The sequence below is a fragment of the Dasypus novemcinctus genome, chromosome 28, assembly GCF_030445035.2.
Source record: "Dasypus novemcinctus isolate mDasNov1 chromosome 28, mDasNov1.1.hap2, whole genome shotgun sequence".
Taxonomy (NCBI): domain Eukaryota; kingdom Metazoa; phylum Chordata; class Mammalia; order Cingulata; family Dasypodidae; genus Dasypus; species Dasypus novemcinctus.
In genome coordinates this window covers 17,542,035-17,569,030 of record NC_080700.1, presented here as the reverse complement: position 1 = coordinate 17,569,030, position 26,996 = coordinate 17,542,035, and the positions used below count along the sequence as shown (strand labels likewise).

At 37.0% G+C, this 26,996-nt stretch overlaps 1 protein-coding gene across 1 annotated transcript; it reads right to left on the bottom strand.

The window, feature by feature from the left end:
• Nucleotides 1-1,604: 1,604 nt before the first annotated feature.
• Nucleotides 1,605-26,276, bottom strand: LOC111764086 (zinc finger protein 596-like). Its single transcript, XM_058289557.1, has 6 exons — nt 26,163-26,276; nt 18,121-18,206; nt 8,973-9,099; nt 8,155-8,247; nt 7,452-7,543; nt 1,605-7,003 (listed from the first exon to the last, which is right to left on the bottom strand). The coding sequence occupies exons 2-6, from the start codon at nt 18,151-18,153 to the stop codon at nt 5,546-5,548; spliced, it is 1,803 nt and encodes a 600-aa protein (XP_058145540.1). The 5' UTR covers nt 18,154-18,206; nt 26,163-26,276; the 3' UTR covers nt 1,605-5,545.
• Nucleotides 26,277-26,996: the final 720 nt, after the last annotated feature.

The window sequence follows — 26,996 nt, the reverse complement described above, 5'->3', positions numbered from 1 at the left end:
AGCAGGGCAGAAGTTACACATTCACAAGAACTGTGTAAAATAAGCATTTATGATGTTGGTCAGTAGGCCTGAATTTACAACTTTAGAATAATTACTAAGGCATCTATTGATATAAAGGTGGTCAAACAGTTCTCAGATAAGATTATTCTTAGTGTTTCTAGGAGAGAAGTCTAAGCACACACTTTACTTATCAGTCAAGAGCTCATAGTTATTTCTTAAGTATTGCTATGTAACTATTAAGAAAAGGATATGTTTCTGTGACTAGAAGGGGACAGAAGTAAAAGAGTTGTGGGAAAAATTCGGTCATATATGCTATGGTGAGAGACAAAAACAGTATAAGACATACAAAGGTAAAAGAGAAAAATGACAGAAAGAAATTCTGTATTACCAATAGTTCCCATAAATGTAAATGGAATAAACTCTCCTCTCAAATGGAAGAGATTGCTAAAATGTATTAAAAAGCATGAACCAACTGTATGCTGTTTGTAACACACTTAGGTTACAATAAAAATACAAATATGTTGAGGGTGAAAAGATGGGAAAAAATTCCATGTAAGTTGCACCCAAAAGAGAGCTGAGGTGGCTATAATCATATAGAACAAAATAGTCTTTGAATCAAAAACATATATGAGGGTCAAAGATGGTCATTACATACTGATAAATGGAACAATTCAACAGGAGGTGTAACAATTATGAATATATAACAGAGACCAAAATATATGAAGTACTGATAGATTTGAAGGGAAAAATTAAAGTTCCACATTAATAGTAGGAGAATTTGACACACCATGATATAAGAGATAGACCATCTAATAAAATCAGTAAGGAAGTACAGGACTTGAATGATAAGATACATGCAACCAACTTGACATAACAGACATATATAGAAGTCTGCAACTGACAAAAACAAAGTACATATTCTTCTCAAGTGCACATGGATCATTTTCCAGGATAGAATATATATTGGGGCACAAAGCAGGTCTCAATGAATTAAAAATTTTTGAAATCATACAGTGCATGTTCTCTTATTACAACAGAATGAAGATAGAAATCAATAACAGAGGGAGAAGGGGGAAATTCACAAATATGTGGAAATTAAACAATATAATCTAAAACAACCAATGAAATAAAGAGGAAATCAGAAGGATAATTAGGAAATATCCTAAGGTGAATGAAAATGGAAATACTACATATCAAAACTTTTAGGATGCAGCAAAGTTGGTGCTGAGAGGGGAATTTATAGCACCAGGTGCTTACATTAAAATTGAAGAAAGACTTCAAATCAGACATGTAACCACAAAACTGTAAGGTTGTGAAACTAAACCAATAGGAGGCATGGGAAATAATGAAGGACAGACAATTGAAATAGAAAACAAGAAAACAATAGAGCATTAAAGAACTATAAGCTAATTCTTTGTAAAGATCAATGAATTTAACAAACATTTAGATTGACAACTAAGAAAAGAGGATACAAATAAAGAAAATCAGAAATTAAAATGGAGACATTACTACCATCCTTAATGAAATGTAAAAGAACAAGTGGCTTCTACAGACAGATGTGTCTTAGTTTACCACAGGCTGCTGATGCAAAGCATCACAAATGGTTGGGTTTTATAATGAGAATTTTATTTAAGGTAAAAATGTACAGTTCTGAGGCTATGAAATGTCAAATCAAGGTATCCACAAAGATCCATTTTTCACCAATGTTAGCTACTGGTGACATTGGGGTTTTCCCACTTACCAAAGCAAGATGGTCACCATTCTCTATTCAGCTCCCAGCATTCCCTTACAGAACCTATCATCACCTGGAGCTTACCTGTTGACAAGCAGTCACAGGAATTCTCTCTTTCAGATCCTCCTCTCCAGTCTTGGCTATTTTGCTTTCTTCCAAAGTTCATCTGTGGGTTATAATGCATATGCCTCACCTCTTCCACCATGAACTGTTCTGTGGGGCCATCCTCGGGAGTACTGTACTTAAATTTTGAATGCTAGTCATCCTCAAGTCTTATTTCACATGGCAGGAACAATCATGACAGCTTCCTTTTTCTCTGTCTCATTCACATAAGGCCCAGCCTGAAGGCAGAATTCCAAACTGTGTCACATTTCACTGATGTACACCAACCAAAAGGCTTGACACTAACAGGAATGGAGTAATTCAGAAACTTAATCTTTTACTTTTTGGGGTACATAAAGAAACTTCAAACTGTCACAAGATGTAAGACAATAAAATATATAATGTAGATGAAAAAGACAAATTCTTAGAAACATAAACTATGTACATTGTCTGAAGAAGGAATAGAAGATCTAACAAATCAATGATAAAGAGATTATACCCATAATCAAAATGCCCCCAATGAAGAATAGTTCAGGACCATATGGGTCCACAGGAAAATTTTAACAAACACTTAAAGAACACAATTTTAATTCTGCTCAAACTCTTCCAAAAACCTGAAGAGGAGGGAAAACTTCCTAATTCAATCTATGAGACCATCATTACCTTCATACTTAATCCAGATAAAGATCACTAAATAAAGAAAAAAACAGAAAAAAATCTCATTAACTTAGAAGTAAAAATTACCAGCAAAATATCAGCAAACTGAATCCAGCAGTATATTAAGCAAAAAAAATTATACATGATGGATGATGAAGTAATCATCCGATATGCAAATTTAATTCAACATGACAAACTCAATGTTATCTACCACACTAACAGAATGAAATACCCACATGATCATCTCAATCAAAGCAGAAAAGGTATCTGAAAAAAATACAGCATGCTTTGTATATAAAAACATATAGAACACTAGGAATAGAAGGAAACTTCCTCCACATGGAAGAGCATATATGAAAAACCCACAGCTAGCATCATATTTAGTGGTGAAAAAGTGAATGCCTTCCACCTAAGATCAGAAACAATACAAGGATGAGCACTTTATCCACTATTGTTCAACACTGCACTAAAGTTTTGCCAGAGCAATTAGGCAAGAAAAAGAAATAAAGGCACCCAAATTAAAAGAAAAAAGTAAGTCATTCCTTATTTGCACTTGATATCATCTTTTATACAGATAATCCTGAAAAATCTACAACAAAATTCTGAGAATAAATGAATTCAGCAGAATGTCAGGGTAGATCAATAGCCAAAAATCAGTGGTGCTTCTATATAAAATGAACAATTGGAAGAAGAAAAAATCCATTCAAAGTAACAGATGAAAAAATCAAATATAAGTCTATAAAACCAAATATATAAAGGACTTCAAATAGAATACAATAAAATATTGCTAAAGGAAATTTTAAAAGATCCAAATAAATGGAAAGCTATTCCATGTTCATGGATTGCATATCAACCTGATGTCAATACTACCCAAGGCAAAGCATTACCAATTAAAATTCAAATGACATTCATTTTAGAAATGGAAAAGAAAACCATAAAATTTATAAGGATGGATAATGGGTCCTGAGCAGCTAAAGTCATCTAGCAAAAGAAGATTAAAGTTGAGGACTCACATTTCCCAATGTTAAGTTATAACAAAGGGCATGGTAAGCAATAGGCATGGTAAAGTTACAATGACAGACATATAGAACAATGACATATAATGGAGATCTCAGTATTCAACCTGCACATTTCTGGCCAACCAATTATTGGCAAAGTGGAAAAGACCTCTCAATGTGGAAAGAATTGCCTCTTCAACAAATGGTGCTGGTAAAACTGGACCACTATGAGTAAAAAATAGACATTTCACAGCATATATAAAAATAAACTCAATACTGTATGATTCCATTTGCATAATATGTACATATAAATCAATTTATAAAGATGAAGTTAAATTAATAATTATATAGGGCTGTGAAAGGATAGAGGGATTGTGTTTTTCTTTGAGTAATGAAATTTCTAAAACTTTTTTGATGAAGGCACATTGTAGTTACACTAAAACCCATTGATTATACACTTAAGATAACTTGTATGGTATGCAAATATATCTCAATAAACCAGCTTTAAAATAAACAAATATGCAAGATACCCAGAAAGAGAAGCTATATACAGCAGAGGAAGCATAGAGATTGAGAGGTAAAAAAAAAAATTCTATTTTTGTCTTTATTATTATTGAAATAATGAAAATGCTCTAATAATGATTGAAGTGATGAATATACAATTATGTGATTATGCCAAATATCATTGACTGTACACTTTGGATGTATGCGTCAATAATAGGTATCAATAAAATTAATTTGTTCTAAAAAATTTAACTGCAAGGTTTTCATATTTGTATGCTCTGGATTTTAAAATTTTAATAATTAATGTCAAGGACAGTATTTCCAAATTTGACCATCATAATTGCATTCCCAATGGGCATTAAAGGTTTTGGATTCTATCAGGTATTTATTATTAACAAGATGAATATTGCTTGCATTTTGCCTGGATACTTCCTACAGAGAAATTAGCAATGGGCAGTGGGAATCACCTGGACCTCTGCCTGGTACAGAGAATGACTGTGTGCATGATTCTCATGACCACTGATAAAGATTCTAGTCAGTGAGTTGAAGTATTGCTTCCTCTAAGATTGGGATCAAAGAAACAAATTGTGTTCCTTCCCTTCAGATATTTAATCACTGACCCAGAAAAGGCAACTAGAGAAATATATTTGTTTATGTGGGAAAGACCTTGAAATCATAGACTTTCACATTCTTCTACCCCCAAACCTATAACATTTCCACAGTTGATATTCATAAAATGAGTCAACAGATACCCAATCATTTGCCCAAGCGACTCAAAAAATATCCCTCAGAGTAATACAATTACTAATGCACACATCCTTCCCAATCTCTTAGTAAATGATTTCCCATGATTTGTCATTGACTGCATTTTCCACCATGAATTTTCTGGAAATCCCTCAAGGGATTTCATCCTCCTAATAGAGACTTTTCACTCTTAATGTTTTATGGTTATTCTTAAGCTGAGTTTTCTTTAGCACACTAAGACTTAGTCTAGAATGAATGATAGTGCACAGCGATTACAGACTTACTGTTTCACTGTTGTGGAGTTCAATCAATTAATTTAGAGGATAAAGTAGGAATTAAAGCAATCCCACATTGAGTACAGGTATAGACTTCCTCACATGTGATTTCTCTGGTTAGCTTATCAGTTAAGAGTGATGGAAGAGGCCTCTCCAATTCCATTATATTTATATTATGTATTCTCTCACATAGTATATCATCTATATACTGATGGCTTTGCAACTTAGGTAACATGTATATGGATTCTGACAGGTAGGAAAGTTATTAGATTATCTGAAGTAGGATGAATGACTACAAGAACTACTGAACAGATTAAAACCTGTTTATTCACTGTGTTTTTTGCTATGTTTAAAGGTTAAATCTGTGGCTGAAGTCTCTTTCACATGCAAAACTATTATACTATTAATTTTTACATTTAAAGTAAGAATATTGACTCATAGGTTTCTCAAATTTTTGATATTCACAGGGATTCTCTCTAGTTTGAGTAATCATCTACTAAGTCTAGAAAAGTAAATGTTTTCCCATACATATATTATGTGTTTTCTTCAGCATGAATTCTCTCATGTTTCCTGAGGGCAGAACTAAAAGTGAAAGTTTTTCCACATAGACAACATTCATAGGGTTTCTCTCCAGTGTGAGTTCTCACATGTTGCTGAAGTTTAGCATATTGACTGAAGGCATTCCCACAAAGATGGCATTCATGGGGTTTCTCTCCAGTGTGAGTTCTCACATGTTGTTGAAGATTAGCAGATTGACTGAAGGCTTTCCCACAAAGATGACATTCATGTGGTTTTTCTCCAGTGTGACATCTCTCATGTTTTTTAAGGTAAGAGGATGTAGTGAAGGCTTTCCCACAGAAATGACATACATGTGGTTTTTCTCCAGTGTGACTCCTCTCATGTCGTTTAAGGGAAGAGAATGTAGTGAAGGCTTTCCCACAGAGATGGCATTGATGGGGTTTCACTCCAGTGTGCGTTTTCTCATGTTTTTGAAGAGCAGCATATTGACTGAAGGCTTTCCCACAAAGATGACATACATGGAGTTTCTCTCCAGTGTGATTTCTCACATGTTCATGAAGATTAGCATATTGACTGAAGGCTTTCCCACAAAGATGACATACATGGGGTTTTTCTCCAGTGTGAGTTCTATCATGTTGTTTTAGTGTAGATAGTTGAATGAAGGCTTTCCCACAAAGATGACATTTATAGGGTTTCTCTCCAGTGTGAGTTCTCTCATGATATTTAAGGGAAGTATAATGACTAAAGGCTTTCCCACACAGATGACATTCATGTGGTTTTTCTCCAGTGTGACATGTCTCATGTTGTTTAAGGTGAGAGGATGTAGTGAAGGCTTTCCCACAGAAATGGCATATATGTAGTTTTTCTCCAGTGTGACATCTCTCATGTTGTTTAAGGTAAGAGGATGTAGTGAAGGCTTTCCCACAGAAATGGCATACATGTGCTTTTTCTCCAGTGTGAGTTCTCTCATGTTGTTGAAGATGAGAATGTTGACTGAAAGCTTTCTTGCATAGAAGACATTCATGGGGTTTCTCTCCAGTGTGAGTTCTTTCATGTTGTTTTAGGGAAGATGACAGAATGAAGGCTTTCCCACAAAAATGACATTCTTGCAGTTTTTCTCCAGTGTGGTATTTCTCATGTTGTTCAAGGGAAAAGTAGGTAGTGAAGGCTCTCCCACATAGATGGCAATCAAGGGTTTTCTCTCCAATGGGAATTACATTGTCTTGTATGAGGTCAAAGCATTGGATATAATTTTTAGCACTTTGGTAGTGTTCATATGATTTACTTCTATGGTGAAGATGCTTATGTTCTTTAAAATATGAATAGTCACTGAGGACAGTTGCAGGTGGTTTTTTGAAGTAGGATTTCTTTGCTATGTGAATCAATGCATATTGGTTCACTGTGGATGTGTGAGAGCAATCTTCTTGCAAAGAATTACACTTAAAGGAATTCTTTTGGGTGTGAGATCTCTGCTGTGGGGAGATGAGAGACTGTAAAACTTTTATCCATTTACATGAATTCCTTCATTTCCCTACATAGGAAACTTAGACTAATCCACTAGTGGTAGTCTCCAGTTAAAATATTTGCCATGTTGGTTTCATATAAAAATTATTCTACTCCATACACACAGATTTCTCTCTTATAACAATCTACTAGCAGAGATATCTGATCAATTTTTAGCTTCATGATATTTCAAAGATTACATTCATGAAACCTGTTTGTACAATTTGTTTTTTATGTGACCTCAGGCTAGAGTTTGTGTTTAAGTTAATTTTTACCTAAAATAAAACTATCACAGATTTTTGCTGGATTAGCACTTAATCCAAATATTATTATAAATTCATGATTTTACTGAATTCCTAATTTATTCTATCCCTAGGTATCTAATTGGAATACTAGGTTTCACAAAATTGAGCTTACCAATGACATAATTTTAGAAGGGTCTTCCCTACAGGTAGGTTGATTGAATATCATTTCTATCATTTCCCATGTTTTAAAGGCACATTTCCTCCCTGTAGTAATTGGAAAAAAAAGCAGAATAAATTTTTAGGATAGTATTAGGGGAAGAGAAGTTTAGAAAGTTCCAAATATCCTTTTTTAAATTTTTAAAAAATTTTTGAAGATACATAGATAACAAAAAAATGTAACAGTAAGTATCCCTTTCTGTATGTTTTCCCACATTCTGAACTGGGAAAGAATATCAAAGTAATGAATACTTTAGGGATAAGTATTCATAAGTAAGATAATTGTAGGACATTACATTTAGAAATGACTTTGAAGATAGAATATGAGAAAAATGTTGGGATGTCAGAGAGGTAAAAATAGAGGGAAAAATCTTCCAAGGATAGGACCAAAACAAGGATTATTATGTGAAGGTTTAATTGCAATAACAAATGAATATCCCTTTTAATGCCAATGATACTTGATAAAGCTTGAGAAGTGTATGGAACAAACACATGTGACTAAAATTTCCCCAATATCCTCACTACATTTTAGAAATGATATCTCATATTAGGAACACTGAAGAAATCATTATTCACTTGAGGAATCCTGAAGTTAAAATATTCAAGCACATACTATATCATGAGACCCCTCTTCTAATGCTCAGGTCTTTAGAGCTCACCTGGATTCTGGTATTGAGGAAAACCTATTATTTCTTTCCACACTTCTTCCTCTTCCAACTGGAAAAGCACATCTCTTTTGCAGACATGATATCCTGTTTGTATGAAAAAGAGTTACCAGGATTTTGAGTTCTGATAGTAACAGGGCATGATCATGATGCACATCACAGGTTATCAAAGAATAAGATAAGCATTGAAGGCTAGCAATGCAGTAATAATTTGAACTTATATCATTGACAATATTTCAAGAGAAAATGTAACTCTTGACCTTTTGCCCATTTCAAAGAGGACTACTGGCTATTGTTACTCATACACTGTAAAAAGAGAGACTGTATAATTTTCTGTATTCTAAATGGTCAGAAATGTTTCCAAAGTGATTGAATATTATGTGCCAAAATAATCCAATTAACATAAATTCCAACAGAATAATCTAAATTTTATATGTAAAAGGATATATGCATTATTTTTATTACTGTGTTCTGAAGTCTCAACATAGCCCTTGGAGAATACTTATTTCTGCACAACCCTGAGTGTTAGAAATTGAGATTCAAGAAACACATTAAATTGTGGTCATGAGGATTAAATTCTTTTGGACTGAACTAGATTTAAATAAAAAATGGGGAAACAAATTTATTTGGGGATTTTTTAGCATAATACAAATGAACTAAAATTACAAAATATAAAAATATAATATAAAATATAAGAGAAAGATGATAAAATTTGGAGAAGCTTATTTGGATATCTGAATTAAAAACTGGAATTATTTATGATATTATGATAAATAAAAGATATAGATGTAGACAAATTTTAAGAGTCTTACCTACTGAGACCAGGTTATTGATATTCTCCAACATCACTTCTCTGCACAGCTTTCTCTGGGATGTGTCTAGCAGGTTCCACTCTTCCTGGGTGAAGTCTACAACCACATCCTTGAAGGTCACTAACTCCTAAAACATCATGGAAATTTCGATTCACACAGGGTTATCCTAACCAATGTCTCAAGTGGGATGTACAAAATAACAGCACTAAAGAGGCAGAATATGTGTATATAAAACTTAAAAGTATATGTGTTTCCAGTACATCATTAACTATGCTGAACTGCCATCTGCAGTGCAGAGATGCACTCACAGACACATCCATACTCTGAACCCATTGTAAAAGAAAATCTTTGACATAAGGTGTGATATATACCTGGAAATATTCCAATAAACTTGTAATTATGCCTTCTTCCTGCTGATTATAATGCTTTCATTTGAGCATTCATAAATAAATCAGTATTGCTCAACAATTTTAAGTAAATGTACAGACTTATGAGGCAAGCAATATCTATGATATATATCATTTAAAAAAATGAATATGGTTATATCACTCCCCTATAGATGAGCTTGCTTTCTTAATTTATAAAATCATTTGTCCCTTGCAGATTTCCAGCTTCACTCCACTGTGGTTAGAGAAATTATTTTTTATGAGTTCAATCTTTCTGAATTCATTGAGGCTTTCTCTGTGGCTAAGAATTTGGTCTATCTTGGAGAATGATCCATATGTGCCTGACAAGTAGGTATATCCTGCTGTATTTGGGTGTATTGTTCTGTATATGTCTATTAAGCACAGATTCTCTAATACATTATTCAAAGTCTTTGTTTTATTGCTTCTATGTTGAAATGTTCTAATTGTGGTAATTGTATATTAAATCCCCCACTATAATTTTAGAGGCATCTATTTTTGCATTTACTTTTTCCAGTGTTTTCCTCATCTATTTTGAGGTGCCCTGGTTAGGTACATAAATATTTATGGTTGTTCTTACTTTTTGAAAGATTGCCCCTTTTACTAATATGTGGTGTCCACCTTTGTCTCTCACAATAGTTTTGCATTTAAAGTCTATTTTTTCTGATAGCAGTATAGCTATTCCTTCCTTTTTTGGTTATTATTTGCTTGTAAGATTGTTTTCTCAGCTGTTCACTATCAACCTCCTTGAATCCCTGGGTCTAAGATGGGTTTCTTGTAGCCAGCATATAGATGGGTCCTATTTCCTTATCCATTCTGCCAATCTGTGTCTCTTGACAGGTGATTTTAATCCATTGATATTCAGTGTTATTACTCTCCAGGAATTACTTGCAGTAGTGATATTTTCTTTGGATTTCTGTATATCATATGTGGTTTAAATTTTATTTTTTTGTCTTTTTAATTGTTCTTACACTGTCCTCCAACACTGTCTCTCCTGTTTTTTCCTTTCCTCCTGCAGAACTCCTTTTAGTACTTCTTGAAGGGGAGATTTCTTACTACCAAAATGTAGCAGTTTGATATGGTTGAATTCCAAAAACACATAATGGATTATGTTTGTAATCCGGTCTGTACCTGCACATGATTATGATTAGGGCTTTGATTGGACCACATCATTAGGATAAAATGTATGGCAAAGGACAGACTTGGGGGTTTCTGATGTTGGAGTTTGAGTCTGAAGTCTTAAGCTGGAGTCCCAGGAAGTCAGCATGCAGAGGAAAGAAAAGCAAGCCCTGGGAAGAGAGGACCTTAGCCAGGAGAAGAACACAGAGGAATAGAGACAGTTCATTAGATATGGCAGAAACCCCAGGGAGAGAGACAGAGCCATTCACTTGTCAGTCTACAGCTGACCTTATGGAAAAAACAGGAGCTGAGCCCAGAGGAACCCAGAAAGCCTGAACCCTCACAGAATTTGGCAGCCATCTTACTCCAACACATGGAAATAGACTTTGGTGAGAGAAGTAATTTATGCTTTATGGACTGGTAACTGTAAGCTCCTACCCCAAATACTATTTATAACATCCAGCAGATTTCTTGCATTTTGCATCAGCACCCCTTTGGCTGACTAATACACATACTCTCTCAGTTTCTGCTTATCTGTGAATATTTTGATTTCTCCATCATTTCTGAATGCTAAGTTTGTGGGATAAAGATTTTCTTGGCTGGAAAATTTTTCTTTTAGTATCTTGACACTGTCATACCACTGTCTTCTTGCCTCCATGGTTTCCGATGAGAAAAACACACTTAATCTTATTGAGCTTCCCTTGTACGTGATGGTTCTCTTTTCTCTTCCTGCCTGCACTATTTTCTCTTTGCCTTGAGCATTGGATAATTTCACAAATATATTTTTTTGGGTAGGCCTGTTGGAATTTATACTGTTTGGGGTGCACTGCACTTCCTGGACATGTATAGCCATTTTTCTCAATAGGCTTGGGAAGTTTTCAGCCATTTTTTCCTCCAACACCCCTTCTGTCCCCTTTCTTTTCTCTTCCCCTACTGGGATGCCTATAATGCATATGTTCGTGCATTTTGTATTGTTCAGCCAGATCCCTATGTCCCTGCTGGATTTGTACTATCTTTTTATCTATCATTTCTACTATATGTTTGATTTCAGATGTATTGTCTTCCATATCAATAATTCTTTCATCTGCATGTTCAAATCTGTTGTTATTTTTTGGGAGTGTATTTTTAATTTCTTGTACTGTGCCATTTATCACCATCATATCCATTATCTCTTTATGTATGTTTACAATTTCTTCAGTATGCTCTCCAAGTATTTTCTTAATATCCTTAATCTCTTCCTTCACTTAAGTTGGTCCATTATAGTTGTTTGGAGATCTTTGATTAGTTGTTCAATGTTCTGCTCCTCTTCCTGGTTTTTAGTTTGTTCATTGAATTGGGCCATGTCTTCCTGATTATTGGTATGATTTGTAATTTTTGGTTGCTGTCTGGTTATCATTTTATCTTGATGGGATTGTTCAGTTGATTAACTTCTCTGTCTAGCCTTAGGTTTTATTTGGGTACTGATTTTGTGTGTGTTATAAGATTTCTCTTTGACACTTTGTGTTTGTTATTTTGTTTTCTTGTTGTCTAAGTTCCATAGAAGGAAAAAAATTAGGGCCAGAGAAAGCAAAAGAGGTAAGAAAATAAAAAAGTATAATAATACTATTGATAGTAAATGTTAGCAGAAGAACCATATAAGACCTGGAAGAATGAATATTAAAATCATGTTAGCTGTGTAGAGTTACAGAAATAAAAAAGGGGATTACCTATAATGAAATTGGAAACTGAATATGAAGAATATAATATTAATTAAAAGGCCAGTGTGATCAGGAGAGAGGGAAAGAAAAAAGAAAGGACAATAACAGAAAGAGTTAATAAAAGACAGAAAACAGAATAGAAGTGTTAAAAATAAAATTGGTGGCTAAAAAAGAGAGGTGGAATGTATGAAAAACAATAGGAAGTGGAAGATAGAAAGATGTAGGAAGGAAAAGAGCACTGGTAGCCAAAATCAGTATACACAGAAACAAGGAAATTGAGGATGAAGAAGCACGGCAAACAAAAAACAAGCCAGCCACACCTAATTGAATAAAGAAGAAAGCAAAATTGTGGGGGGATAAAGTGGAAGGAAAAACAAGGAAACAAAGAAACAAATAAAACCCAGACAAGCCCTCAAGCAAAGAGTCAACCAAACATTAAGAAAAAACAGACTTTCCTCCCACACCACTGTGGAATTTGTCAGGGTGCTAGTGTTCACCAACCACCTTGCAGCTTTCTTACTGCAGACCTTGAAGTAGGTTTTGGTGAGTAAACCAAGCCAAATTTTGTAACAAAAGTAATCCCCCCCCCTTTTTTTAAAGAAAAATAACTTGAGTGAAGGGAAGTTAATACAAGGATAATGTCCATGTTTTCCCTTTCTCAAAATATCAGCCAGATGTTTAATATCCCAGTAGGGCACTATTCTAAGATGAGCTGGGAACTGAACAAGAGACTTTACACATTCAAGGCTGAAGCTCCTCCACTGATCCAAACCCTAATTCTCGGTCAACTAAAATGTTGAGAAAACTATTTAGAAACTATAATAAGGAAGGGTTACTGGTTTAAGGTGTTTGTCTGGGGACATGTGGCACAGCATGTACCTGGGGCAGGTTTCTGCAGAGGGTGTGAGTGCTCATCATGTCATAGTGTGTTATATCAGTGGGTGGAGACCCATACAATTTGTGGGAAGGTGTTATGCCCCCATCATGGGGAGGTCTGATGTTCTCGGAGGGGAGGGTGTCTCTTAAGAGCATGGTTGGCTCTCAAAGGGTGAGGACAGACTAGTGTGTCAAGCCCTCATCATTGTTGCAAGTATCTGTGAATTTTGTCCTTCAAGCAGAGGAGCTTGGTTATCACTGTGAGCCCAAAGGGAAGGGGAGAGAGGAATAGAATAGCTGGAAGAGGGGGTAATGGGGCGGCAATGGAAGTGCTCTGCATTATCCTGAAATGATGGGTACAGGATATGATAAATATCACCAAAAATTTATAAAGGTGTGTAGTCTAAAATGTAAACCACAATGTAAACCATAATGGATCCATGGTTAATAGCTCTGTTCCAATATCTGTACATCAGTTGCAGGAAATGTGATATCCACATGTAAAAGAATCATCATTGGGAAGGGGAAAAGAGTTTGATGTTGGGTATATATTCTATATTCTAAATGTGAATTTACTGTGACCTAAAACATTTTTTAAGACATATTTGGGAAGCAGACTTTGCCCAATGGATATGGCATCCACCTACCACATGGGAGGTCCACGTTTCAAACCCTGGGCCTCCTTGACCTGTGTGGAGCTGGCCCACATGCAGTGCTGATGTGTGCAAGGAGTGCCGTGCCGTGCAGGGATGTCCCCCACGTAGGGGAGCCCCATGCACAAGGAGTGTGCCCCATAAGGAGAGCCGCCCAGCATGACAGAAAGTGCAGCCTGCCCAAGAATGGTGCCGCACACAGAGAGCTGACACAACAAGATGATGCACCAAAAAGAAACACAGATTCCTGGTGCCACTGACAAGGATAGAAGTGGTCACAGAAGAACACACAGTGAGTGGACAGAGAGAGCAGACAACTGGGGGGGGGGGGGGAAGGGAGAGAAATAAATAAAAAAATAAAAATCTTTAAAAAAAAGACATATTTTAAAAAAGAATGTAGACACTGAGGAAGAAACAGAAGAGACTGCCTTGCCGTTGTTCACTCAGGGCAACACCTATTACAGCAATAAAAGACAAAACGTCAAAAAAATTTTTTTATGATATTTTTCATTTCTTAATACCCCAATTAGTTTTTCACCTTATTTTAGTTTTTCTAAATTATTACGCACTCTCTTTCTAATCTTTAAACCTATCATTACTATTTCATTTTCCTATTAATTAAATATGGCAATATATTAGACTTCATTTTTGAAGAAGCTTTGGATCACAGAGGGCTTCAACTACGGCAGGGGAGGACACTGATGTGGGGTATTATGATGGGGGATGCATAGGTGGGAGAGAGTTCTCAGGGCATGCATAAAGGGAATGTAGATATGTTTGGATGTTTGTTGGGTATCGACATAGGGGATAGAGTTTCATATGACAACCAAGGGAGTGCTGAGTTCTCATTCTGCGAAATACTGTTACACTCCCTAATGGAGCAGCAATAATCCCCCAAGTACAAGGGCAAAGATCAGTGAAGATGGATGTTACAAGGATGTGCCTTTGATACTACTGACTATGCTTATGAGCCTGTGTGCTTGAAATTTCTACTAGGCCTAGTGCTGCATGGTGCCTAAGGGTTATTTCATGAGAATCTCCATGTTGATCAAATGTGACAACTCTCTAAACCAAACTCAGCATGTAAACACATTATCTTCCCCCAGCATGGGAAATGACACCTGGGGATGAGCCTCTCTGGTAATGAGGGATTACTACCAAGCACCAGCTGATGATTCAACTAGAAAAAGACCTTGAATAAAAGGGGGAAATGGTAAAGACAAATGAGTTTAAATGGTAAAAATAATGAATCAGCAGGTCATCAGAAGGATCTTGCTTATGCACATCTCAGCAGAATCTCAGAGACAGCCAAAGTAAATAAAACCCCAGATAACGGTTCTCCTGAGGGCTACTGAAATACCCAGGTCCTATGGTTATGACAGATGGCTCTGGACTTCAGTGCCTTTCCAGTGGGCCCTACTTTGGAATTTGTGCTCCTGAGTGCCTCTTCTGTCACTTTTACTGAACATGCACTTGGCACTGGAGTTGGTATATGCTCAGGAAGACTTGAATCTCTGGACTGGCCATGTGCCAGCTGGGCCCTGAGCCTCAGCAAAGTTCAAAAAACCTACTCTCTGGTTCACTGGACTTACCCAGGTCAGCTAAAGGGAGGTGATGAAGTTCAACCACCATACCAGGAAAACAAGAGAATCTACAGCTGCAAGAGAACTCCACTGATCAACCACATGGGATTTAAGACCCCTCTTGATTTAGAGATGGATTGGATATCACCACCCAAGAGTCCTCAGGATGGAGGAATAAAATATGGATTCAAGTGGGCTTAATGGTGTTCTACTACATAATGATGGTAACTCTAGCAATGGAAGAAATTATATCATTGATATGCAGAAAGTAGCCACAGGAGTTACTGAAGACAGGGAGAGGAAAAATAGATGTGATATTGGGGCATTTTGGGGGTTTGGGATTGTCCTCAATGATATCACAGGGACAGATGCAGGACTATATATCCTGCCATAACCCATTCAATGGACTGGGAGAGAGTGTGAATTACAATGTAAACTATAATCCATGCTTTGTAGTAATGCTCCAAAATGTACTCATCAAATGGAGTGAATGTACCATGGTAATGAAAGAATTTTGCCAATTTTGGAGGAGTGAGTGGTGTGGGGAGTAGGGTATATGGGAACCTCTTTTATTTTTTAATGTAAAAATTTGTGTGCTCTATATATCTTTTAAAAAGATAATTTAAAAATTTTTAAATAAAATCATTTAAGAATATGTTATACATTTTGACAAATGCCAGTTAAGGTATGAAATGCTTTCTATCTAAATTCATTTCAAATGTCTATTATTCATTAAAATAGCAGGGACTATTGAAGAAATATCCAGAATTCTACAAAACTGAATAAGTTTAAAATACAGTAAGTCCTCCTTTCCTCAGTGCTACAGTACTCAGGTATTTATTTTAATGTATAAATAGAGATGGTTCAGAGTTACAAGCCAGGGACCCCTGAGAACATTGTACTGATACATGGCCTTAGACTGACCATTCCTGTGGTAGGAAACCTCTCAATCTCAACATTTTCTGGGTGTACAAAGACCAGTTTTCATTGTCTCACTTTTATCTTCATTTCATCTGTCTGTGAAAGATTAAAAAAATCTTGTTCATTGCTTCTGGCCTCTACAAGTCTTCAAAAATCTTCTGTAAAATTTTTTCTGTAAAAAATCTGTAAAATTTTTTCAGGACAAAAATTTTATTCCAACTGTTACATAACTTCTGAAACCACAGTCACCATGAAGGAAAAAATAATTCCTATACATAACATCCATTTATAAAAATTGATTACATTTGATTGCGAAATTTAAAGTTGGGAAATTTCAACAAGAGTGGTAAGGGGAATTGTAGTTTTAAAAAAAAAATTTCATGGGAAGTTTTATTAGTCAGCCAAAAGGGTGCTGATGCAAAATACCAGAAATTGGTTGGTTTTTATAAAGGGTATTTATTTGGGGTAGGAGTTTACAGATACCAGGCCATAAAGCAAAAGTTACTTTCCTCAATGAAGTCTATTTTCATGTGCTTTGGCAAGATGGCTGTTGACATCTATGAGGGTTCAGGCTTCCTGGGTTCCTCCCTTCCTCGGTTTGCTTCTCTTTCCTCTGTGTGCTTACTTCTTGGGGCTCCAGCTTAAGGATTCAGCATCAAACTCCAGCATCAAAACTCCAAACACCAAAAGCCATCCAACTCTGTCCTTTGCCATGTCTCTTACCTGTGAGTCCCCACCCACTGAGGGGTGGGAACTCAATGCACTACTGGCACAAGAGGTTTACCTGATTACTTAATCAAGCAAACCTCTGAATCCAATAAAATCTAATATGCCCAGAGGAAAGGATCAGTTGACAAACACAATCCAATATTTCTTTTTGGAATTCATCAATATCAAACTGCTAAAAAAAAGTTTACATGGTTTAAGCACTTGAGTTCATGCCTACAACATGGGAGGCTCTGGGTTTGGTTCCTGGTATCCCCCAAATGAAGATGAGCAACACAGCAAGCTGTCACAATGGGCTGGCATAGTGAACTGACAAAACAGGATGATACAATGAAGAAACAATGATGCAATGGCCTGGCATGGCAAGCTGATGCCACAAGATGATGCAATGAAGAGACACAAAGAGGAAACACAATGAGAGACATCAATCAGAAGAGGTCACTGGGTGCCTCCCTCCCATATGGGAGGTCCTGGGTTCAGTTCCTGGTTCTTCTTAAATAGAAGATAAGCATACAATGAAAAGACAGAGAGCACAGTGAGTACTAACAATGAGGGGGAGTTAATAAATGCATTTTAAAAATCTTTTTAAAAAGTATTTCAAAATGTAAAAATATATTTCTTCAAAACTTTAAGAAAATTAAAATTGGGAAACAAATATATTATTTCTCATTTCCTTTAATTTACAAAATGTTTCATGTGCTTCTGACAAATATAACTACTCCCTACACACAAGTACCTGTAATGTTGGGTTGACTAAATCCACACTTGAAAACTCAGCCTTCCTTCTGACTGTAAACACCTCTTCTTACTCATCTCTGTCACCACTATTCATCATATGCCCAGGCCAATCTCAGGCACTAATATGATCCATGAATTCATTATTTATTCAATGAGACCATGGATGGGTGAGAAAAAGAAAACTTCTGTCATCTTCTCAGAGAATACACAGCCTTTATGGTAGCTTTAACCAACTCTTGCAAATTACTTTGGAAGATTACTCATTGATCAGGACCTAATTTACATAATTATTAAAGAGTCCTATATAAACTTAAGCTAAGATCCTTGAATAACTCCTGAGTACACTTGAAATATTCACACCAACAGGAGAAATCTTCCCGTCTCCTGACAACAGAGGTGCAATTTGAGTTGAAGAAGAATTACATACTCACATGTGTTTGCATTGCCAAGACCTTAGCTGGCATCTGTCTTCCTCTGGATTTTCACTCACAACCAGACAGGCAGAAGGAGAGCAAAGCTGAGAATGGAGAAAGAAGTTTTAAAATTCAAATCTTGACCACAATTTTCAGGCCCCCCTGTCATGAATGCCAAACTTTTCACTTAGGAGTATTCCCTGCCCAAATCACAAAAGAACATGAGGTATGCTCAAGAGAAATGAGAGGACTCTCCTTTCCCAGGGTCAAGATGTTGGAGATCTTCTCTTCTCTGGCTAATAAAGATATGATTATCTTCATATTACAGATAAGAACATGAAAATCCATGAGCTGTATTTATTAATTAGCCCATGATGTTCAGAGACTTTAATTCATTGTTGATTCCAAAACATAGGAATCCCTGACCAAAATCACATCTGGAATTGGATCCTCACTACAACAGAAGCAGACTAGACTATCTCAGTTATAATTTTTACTGTTTTTTTGCAAAGCATTCATTCTCTCACGTGCATTCTGATTTCTGGATTCTCACTCCCTTCCTGCTTTACCATGAATCTGATCTTCTGGATACATTTGTCCTAAAACATCTTTGTTCTTCCATATGTATAATGCAGCCCATTCAACACTGAGTTTTACATCCCACCCAAATATATTTGGAAATCAACTAAGAAACTTAAGAATATACATTATTAAAATAAAAGAAAAAAAGAATATATGTCATTATGAGGTTGATCAGACCCAAGATTAACATAGACATTTGTATCTCAAGTTCAGGAAGAAAATTATTGTATCCAACATGTTTGGAGAATTACATATTTTTAAAAATTTAATCTTCTCAGTTACCCAACTGATAAAGGTTAATTTACTCAGTTAACAAATGTCCTAAATTGAGGTTCACAGAGCTGAAGTAAAATGACAAATTTATATGGCCACTGAAAGACACAGAGTTTGAATTTTTTCTTCCTGCATTCCAATTTCAAATATCTTAAGGGTTACATACCACACCGAGGTATTACATGGAAGGTCACCTCTCATTTCAATATTCAGATCCTCACCCTGTTGTCAAAACTTCCTCTTAATACAGTGTGTTACACTGACAACCATGAACAGCAAATCTGTTCAAGAAACCTTTGCACTGAACTTGTTGCCAGATTTTCTCTATGTTCTTGGCTAAGCTACAAGAAATGAATTTCAAGAGCAAGGTGGGTTAGGCTAGTAACTTATTAAGGAATGGTGAGGAAAGAAATGGGAGAAAATAAAAAATCATGGGACCCAAGTAAAGAGGAAAGGGCTGAGGAGTGATAAAGAGGGTTGATTGACAGATTACAATTTCCCATTATAGATTATAAATCCCCAGGTTTACTTGTATATGAATCCAGGTGAGGGGTGAAAAAAGGCCAGAACAGGAGTCAAAAGGCAAGAGCGGGCCAGTATGGTCTTTGCACTTGCCTTTTGAGCCACTGATTATTATAACACCTTGCTAATGACAGGAGAGGAGCACCAGCTGTTTGCTGTTTTGATTGATTACCCCACCCATCAATCCCCCAAGAAGGATCAATGATAAAACCCCTGAAGAATATCCAGGGCTTCTCCTGGCTTCCAGAGGAAATCTCATTCTGAATGGGATTCTTTCAAGTTTTTCCAGCAGCCATCTTGGAGGTACCAATATCTACATGTTTAATGGTTGTGGTTTTTCAGTCAGGTTCCAGATCTGTCTATTGATTTCCTATGTAGCCTGCTTCAAAACTATTTCCCAAATATTACCTTCCACCTCATATTTACTGCCAGATGTATTCCAAGCATATGTTTCATGAGAACATTTCTTTTTAAAATTTTATTTAATTTTTATTTTCAATGGATACTTAGATTATAAAAATGTTACATAAAAAATGTAGGAGATTCCCATATACCCCACTCCCCACACCTCCCACATTTTCCCACATTAATAACCTCCTTCATTAGTGTGGTACATTTGTTGCAATTGAAGAACACATTTTGGAGCACTGCCAATAAGCTTGGATGAAAGTTTACATTGTAGTTTATTTACACTATCTCCCACACAATTCTGTAGGATATGGCAAGATGTATAATGGCCTGTATCTGTCATTGCAATGTCATTCAGAACAATTCCAATGTCCCCAAAAATGCCCTTTTCATTCTTCTATCCCTCAGAACCTCCAGTGGCCTCTGCATCCACAATGATAAAATTTCTTCCATTGTTAGAATCACAATAAGTCTATAGTAGAATACCAGTAAGTCTACTTTATTCTACAATTCACTCCCCAATCCTGAGGACTCTGGGATGCTGATGTCCATTCCACTTCTAGTTAAGAGGGGCTATGATCCATTAGTGCTGATGGATGAAACTCTCTTGCTTGCAGTTGTAGATTTTCTCACCTCCTTGGTATGGAAATTGTCCATTCTTAACTCCTTGTTTGTTGTCCTGGATGTGGCCAATGAACTGTAGAGTAAGTGTTGCAACTCCATGGAGATTCTGGGCCCAGCTGGCACATGGACAGCCCAAAGATTTAAGTCTCTTGCATGTATACCTACCAACTCTAATACCAATTATATTGGTATTGGTTCAAATAGGACAGAATTGGTTCAAATAGTACAGAAGGACCATGTGTGGGAAACCACAACTTAGTCCAACTCTCTTCCTGGGGAGCATAAATTCCAAAGTAGAGCACACTGGGAAGGCACGAAACTCCTGAGCTATCTGTCCTGACTACAGTGTCTGGATGTCTCCAGAGATCTCAGAAACTCAGCTATTTGGTATAGTATCCACTTTGGCAGTCACTGAGTTCCTGCTGAGATGTGCATAATCATAATCTCTGGAATGAATTCTTGACTCCCTTTGAAGTGTCATGGCCATATAAACTCATTTGTCTTTACCTTTTCCCCCTTTTGCTCAAGGTCTTTTTCCAAGAACAACATTTTTCAAAAAGTTTTTGATCACAGAGGGATTCAACCATGGCACGCGAGGACCATGGTGTGGGGTGTCATTGATGGGGGATGCATGGGTGGTAGGGAGTTCTCCAGGACATGTATATAGGGTATAGATATATTCATATGTTCATTGGGTATTGACATAGTTGATAAGAGTTACACATGAGAACTGAGGGAGTGCTAAGTTCCCATCCTGGTGAGCTCTGTCACATTCCCCAATGGAATAGAAAGAATACCCCAAGGGCAAAGACCAGTGAAGAAGGATGGTCCAATGATGTGCCCTTGATAATGATTATTATGCTTGAGTCTGTGTGCTTGAAATTTCAACTAGCCCTAGAGCTGCAGGGTGCCTAAAAGTTACCTCTTGATGGTGCTTCAGGGGCAATCACCAGACATTGTAAATCCTCACAGGGCCCACTGGATGGAATGGGGGAGAGTATGGGCCATGATGTGGACCATTGACCATGAGGTGCAGAGGTGCCCAGAGATGTACTTACCAAATGCAATGGATGTGTCATGATGATGGGAATGAGTGTTGCTGGGGGGGGAGTGGTGGGGTGGGGGTGGTGGGGTTGAAGGGGTCCTCATATATATTTTTTTAATGTAATATTTTTACAAAATCAATTAAAAAAAAAAAAAGAAGTGAATAGAAATTGTGAAAGCACATCATAGGGTTTGTAAGTAGCAGAGCTATTATATAGGTATCACACTGGTTGAAAGGATAAGTCCAAGGCCATGTATATTACTAGAAGGAAAGCTAAAAAATGTAACATGGGACTGTATAACATAGTGAAACCTTATGTGAAATATGAAAATGGGGGATACTGCATATTTTAAACTAACACAATATAAATACAAATAATTAGAGAGACATAAACAGAATAGCAGCTATGTGTGTTCAGGGAAGCATTAGAGATTGGGAGGTGTTTTTTTGTTTGTTTACTTTTTGGGTTATTATTGGAGTAATGAAAATGCTCTTTAATGATTGAAGTGATAAATGGACAACTATGTGATTACCCTGACTACCACTGATAATAAACTTTGAATGGAAAAAAAAAAAAGAGTGGATTGTGGCAAAGAGTTCAGTGGTTTATTGTTTTGTGTTTTTCTTGCTTAAGAGAATTTGAGGTTTTCTGATTATGTGGAAAAAAAAAAAAAAACAACTTGGAACACTTATAGCTATCTTTTAAAGACATCCAAAGTGGTACTGAAGGGATTAAATGCACTGATAAATCCCCCATAACCATTTCAGGTATTTTCACTTTATGTTTACGTGAATTTGATATTCTGGTTAGCCAGAATCCTGTGGATGATGAAAGTTTTATAGTCTTTGGATATAAATCAATAGTTGAATCTTACTGTTAAGAGAATAACCTTTTTCTGTGATTTTTCTCTGACCAATTATTGTAGAATGGCATTTTGTAAATAAATCAATGGTTTATCTGTTAAAAAAAAAAAAAAAGTTACCTCTTGAGAGCCTCCATGTTGCTCAAATGTGGCCACGCTCTAAGGGAAACTCAGTATGTAAATGCATTACCTTTCCCCCAGTATGTGACATGACTTATAGGGATTAGTCTCCCTGGCCCCAAGGGATTTCCACCAAGCACCAGCTGGTGATGCAACTAGAAAAAGACCTTGAATAGAAGGGGGAAATGGTAAAGACAAGTAAGTTTATAAATTAAGAAACTTCAAAATGAGTTAGGAGGTCATCAGAGCAGTGGCACTTACGCTCATCTCGGTAGGATCCTAGAGACACCCAAAATAGAAACAACCCCAGGTAGTGGTGCTCCTGAGGGCTATGGAGACACACAGGTCCTATGGTCATGGAAGATGGCTCTGGAATTCAGTACCTTGCCAGTGACACTTTGGAATTTGTGCTCCTGAGTGTAATTGAGTTGGACTTAAATGTGACCTCTCTACACATGCCTCTTCTGTCACTTTTACTGAACATATGGTTGACACTGGGGTTGGTGTATGCTCAGGAGACTTGAATCTCTGGTCGGTCCATGTGCCAGCTGGGCTCTGGGTCTCAGCAGGCACTCCTCTCCAATTTATTGGATTTACCCAGGTCAGGCAACAGGGAGGTGAGAATGGTCAACCACCACACCAAGGAACTGAGAGAATCCACAACTGCAAGCAGAATCCCATCCATCAACCATGTAGGATCTAAAGTCCCTCTTGATTTAGAGGTGGAGTGGACATCACCATCATAGGTACACATGGTGGAAGAATAACTATGGATTAGAGTGGAGTTATTGATATTCTACTAAAGAATTGTGACTCTAGCAATGGAAGTGATTGTATCATTGATGTGGAGTCAGTGGCCATGGGAGTTGCTGAGGGCAGGGAGAGGGAAGAAGAGGTGGGATGTGGGGGCATTTTCAGGATTAATGATATTGCAGGGACAGATGCAGAACATCATATATTCTGCCATAACCCACTGAATGGACTGGGGGTGAGTGTAACCTACAATGTAAACTATAATCATGCATTGTAGCAGTGCTCCAAAACGTATTCATCAAACGCAATGAATGTGCTGCATGAATGAAAGAGATTGTTGATGTGGGAGGATTCGGCATGGTGGGGAGTGGGGTTATGGGAACCTCTTATTTTTTAAAATAACACTTGTGTGATCTATATATCTTAAAAAGAAGACAATAAATGTATCTTTTAAAAAAGTGTATTGGAAGGAAAGAACTTGTTTTTGCTCAATGTCAACCATGCAATAGACTCAACTGATTGAAAGCATTATAAAGATATAAGAGTTGGAAATCTAACTATATTAGTCCACATACCTCTACAACTACAAGTAACCTTAATAATGTGTGTCCACTTTCAGGTTTAGGGTACTGGGTCTGCAACATATTCACAACAAAATAAATTTTTTTCAGCTTTTCACCTGTAGTCTCAATAAGACAGAACCTTGGGTACTGAGGACAAGTAATAGTATTCCTAGTTATAAATCTATAAACAACATCACTTTGACTGTATCTGCATTGTTTTGCCAGGCAATATATTTTTTAAAATTTTCTAAGAATTATTTTCTTTATTTCTCTCCAAGCCCCACCATTTTGACTTGCTGTCCGCTATCTGTGTGTTCTTCTATGTCTGCTTGTTTTCTCTTTTGGTGGCACCAGGCTGATCCTGGGACTTTCCAGAGTGGGAGAGAGGTCTCAATCTCTTGTGGAACATCAGCTTCCTGGTCTGCTGCATCTCCTATTGTCTTTTCTCTGTGTCTTTCTGTTGCATCATCTTGCTGTGCTAGCTCTCTGCATGGACTAGCTCTCATGCATAGACCAACACTCTGCATGGACCATAACTCTGTGGACCAGCACTCCACTCAGGCCAGCTCACCATGATGGCCAGCTTGCCTTTCAACAGGCAGCCCTGGGAATCAAGCCCTGCACCTCCTCTACGGTAGATGAGGGCCCAATCTCTTGAGCCACATCCATTTCCCGAGGTAATATCTTTATTTTGGAAATGCTATCAGATATCTGTCTGAGTTGTAAAATACCTTAATAGTTGATAAAATGTCTGGGCAAGGTGCATTTGGTCACCTCACAGTCCCTTAGGAATTTATAATAAATCTGAGACTTCTCGCAGGACTATTCCCCTCAATCTACAGTCTCAGAGGAAAGAAGATTTATCCAGGGAGTTAATGATTCTGGGTTTGGTTCTTTGGGCAGATTGCTGCTACCTTAGCTTGGGGTTAACACAAATGAAAACTGAATTAGATATCTATCAATCACAATAGGAGAAATTACTGAATCTATTGCTAGACCTATAGCTGCACAGCAAGTCATTAGACTTTTTAGCTAAACTTTTTACTTACTAGCTGAACACGGAGGCATTTTTATCATTGCCAACATAAAACCTGTTGTATGTGGGTACACACTTCTGTGGAAGTTAAGGAACAACTGCATGAAATAGTTAAATGAACTACATGATTTAAACCAGCTAAGGCCTTCTTCAGGGCACTGATTTGATCACTTTTATTTCATTTTGGGTCAAATCATGGGAACTGGGCTTAGGCATATATGGTGAGGATGCATTAGGACCTTTTATCACTCATAGTACTCATTATAATCTCCCTGGTGGATTAGTGGTTTTTTTCTAAGAGTTTTGATTGTGTGTCCCCAACCACTTGTGACCCAGCAAATGATTTATGTCTGGGATGACCTAAATTATGATCATGGAAAAACTGACATCATGACCATCTATGAGCACAACATGAAAACAACCAGAAGTACTTCCCCAAGACCTTAGGCATTAAATGAAAATGGATCCAACACCTTAAATTTTTATCACAACTGTTAATGGCTGAGAGCAAGATCAAACTGGGGTAAATTGTTAAATAAATTAAGTAGACCCTTGATGGAGACCATTATGCTAAGTTCTACAACAGCAAACTGAAACTTAACTTAGTTCCTATCTCTCATAAGTGCTCCTTTCCCCAGAACCTGAAACATAACAATCTGCCATAACTTGCCAGTTTATTTTCTCTCTTCCTTCTCCAGGAATCTTGATCTGTTCTCTTTGTTTCTGTGTAGAATTTTGTTCCCAGTTTCTATGATTTGTTTAAAGTCTCTTCCTCACCCAGCGCCCCGTTTTCCTTACACTTTTCATTTCTGGAACTCTCCAGTCCAGCAACAGTTCAGTTTAACCCTCCCTCTTCATTTCTCTCTGTGAGAAAATGTTTCTTCCCTGCTAGGTTATCCTGCCTCGTTGAGTCAGACAGGGTAATTGAAGAAAGGTGGTGCCCCCAGAAAAATCCATTCTGCATTCAGGGAATTAACCAACATAAACTGGATGTATTGAGTTCACCACCACTCAGCCACAGACATTCTGCTGCAATTTTACTCCCCAATCCCCCAAAATGGGGACTCCTCAGCAGCTTGCTTTCAGCACTGGATCTCTGTACCTGGAGAGGTATGGGGTTCCAAATCACTGTTGTTAGTTCCTCGGAAATCTGTTCCCCCATGACAGCGATCCAGGCTGCTTGCTGCCTCTGGGGAACGCAGACGTTTTGCACAGGACCCACTGAGAGGGAAGCGAGGAGGACCAATATCTCCCGGATGGAAGTTTCCTACCTGATATTTCTCTCCTTCTTCAATTCTGCATCTGTGGAGCCCTTCTCCAGTCTCTACCATCCTCCAGAGTATCTGCGGAGGTTTTTTTCAGGGTATGGCTTCCGTCGCTGGGTTGATGACGTCATCCCTCCGCCATTGAGTTTTTTTAAAGCGGTACCAGAGATTGAAGTCAGGACCTCTTACCTGGGAAGTAGGCACTGAACAACTGAGCTCGATCCACTCTCCAATGAGAGTTGGTTTACTTCATTTTTTGTTTTATTTTTAGAAGGTACCAGTGATTGAACCCAGGACCTCACACATGGGAAAAAGGAAATTAACTACTTGAGCTACGTACACTCCCTCATTGATTTTTTCCTAACTTTATCTCAACTTCAAAAAATAACATAGTACAAAGGGCAGCTTAAAAATTATGAACTCGTTAATCTAAAAATTTCTCTCCAGTCACATTTATCATATTTAATCCTAAAAACATACTCAATTATTTCTCCAGTGTTCAGAAAGATACATAAACGAGCAGAGATTGTTTAAATGATATGACCCATGTTTCATTTGTAATGAAGAAAATGAAGAAAAAGTGTTTAATCATATTCATATCTCATAAAACTAAACTCATTTTTTACCTTTAGCATTAATATAGTACCTTCTTTGCCTTTCTTACAAAAATATTACAATATTATTGGTAATTATTGCCTATATTAGTTGTATTTTTCTGACTTGTTACCCAATCCTTAGCATCTTGTATCTGAAGAACATTCTTGTATTTATATTATTAAACACAATCTGCATCTACCACCAAAATCACTGTTGTACAGCCCACAGACTATCCTATACTGT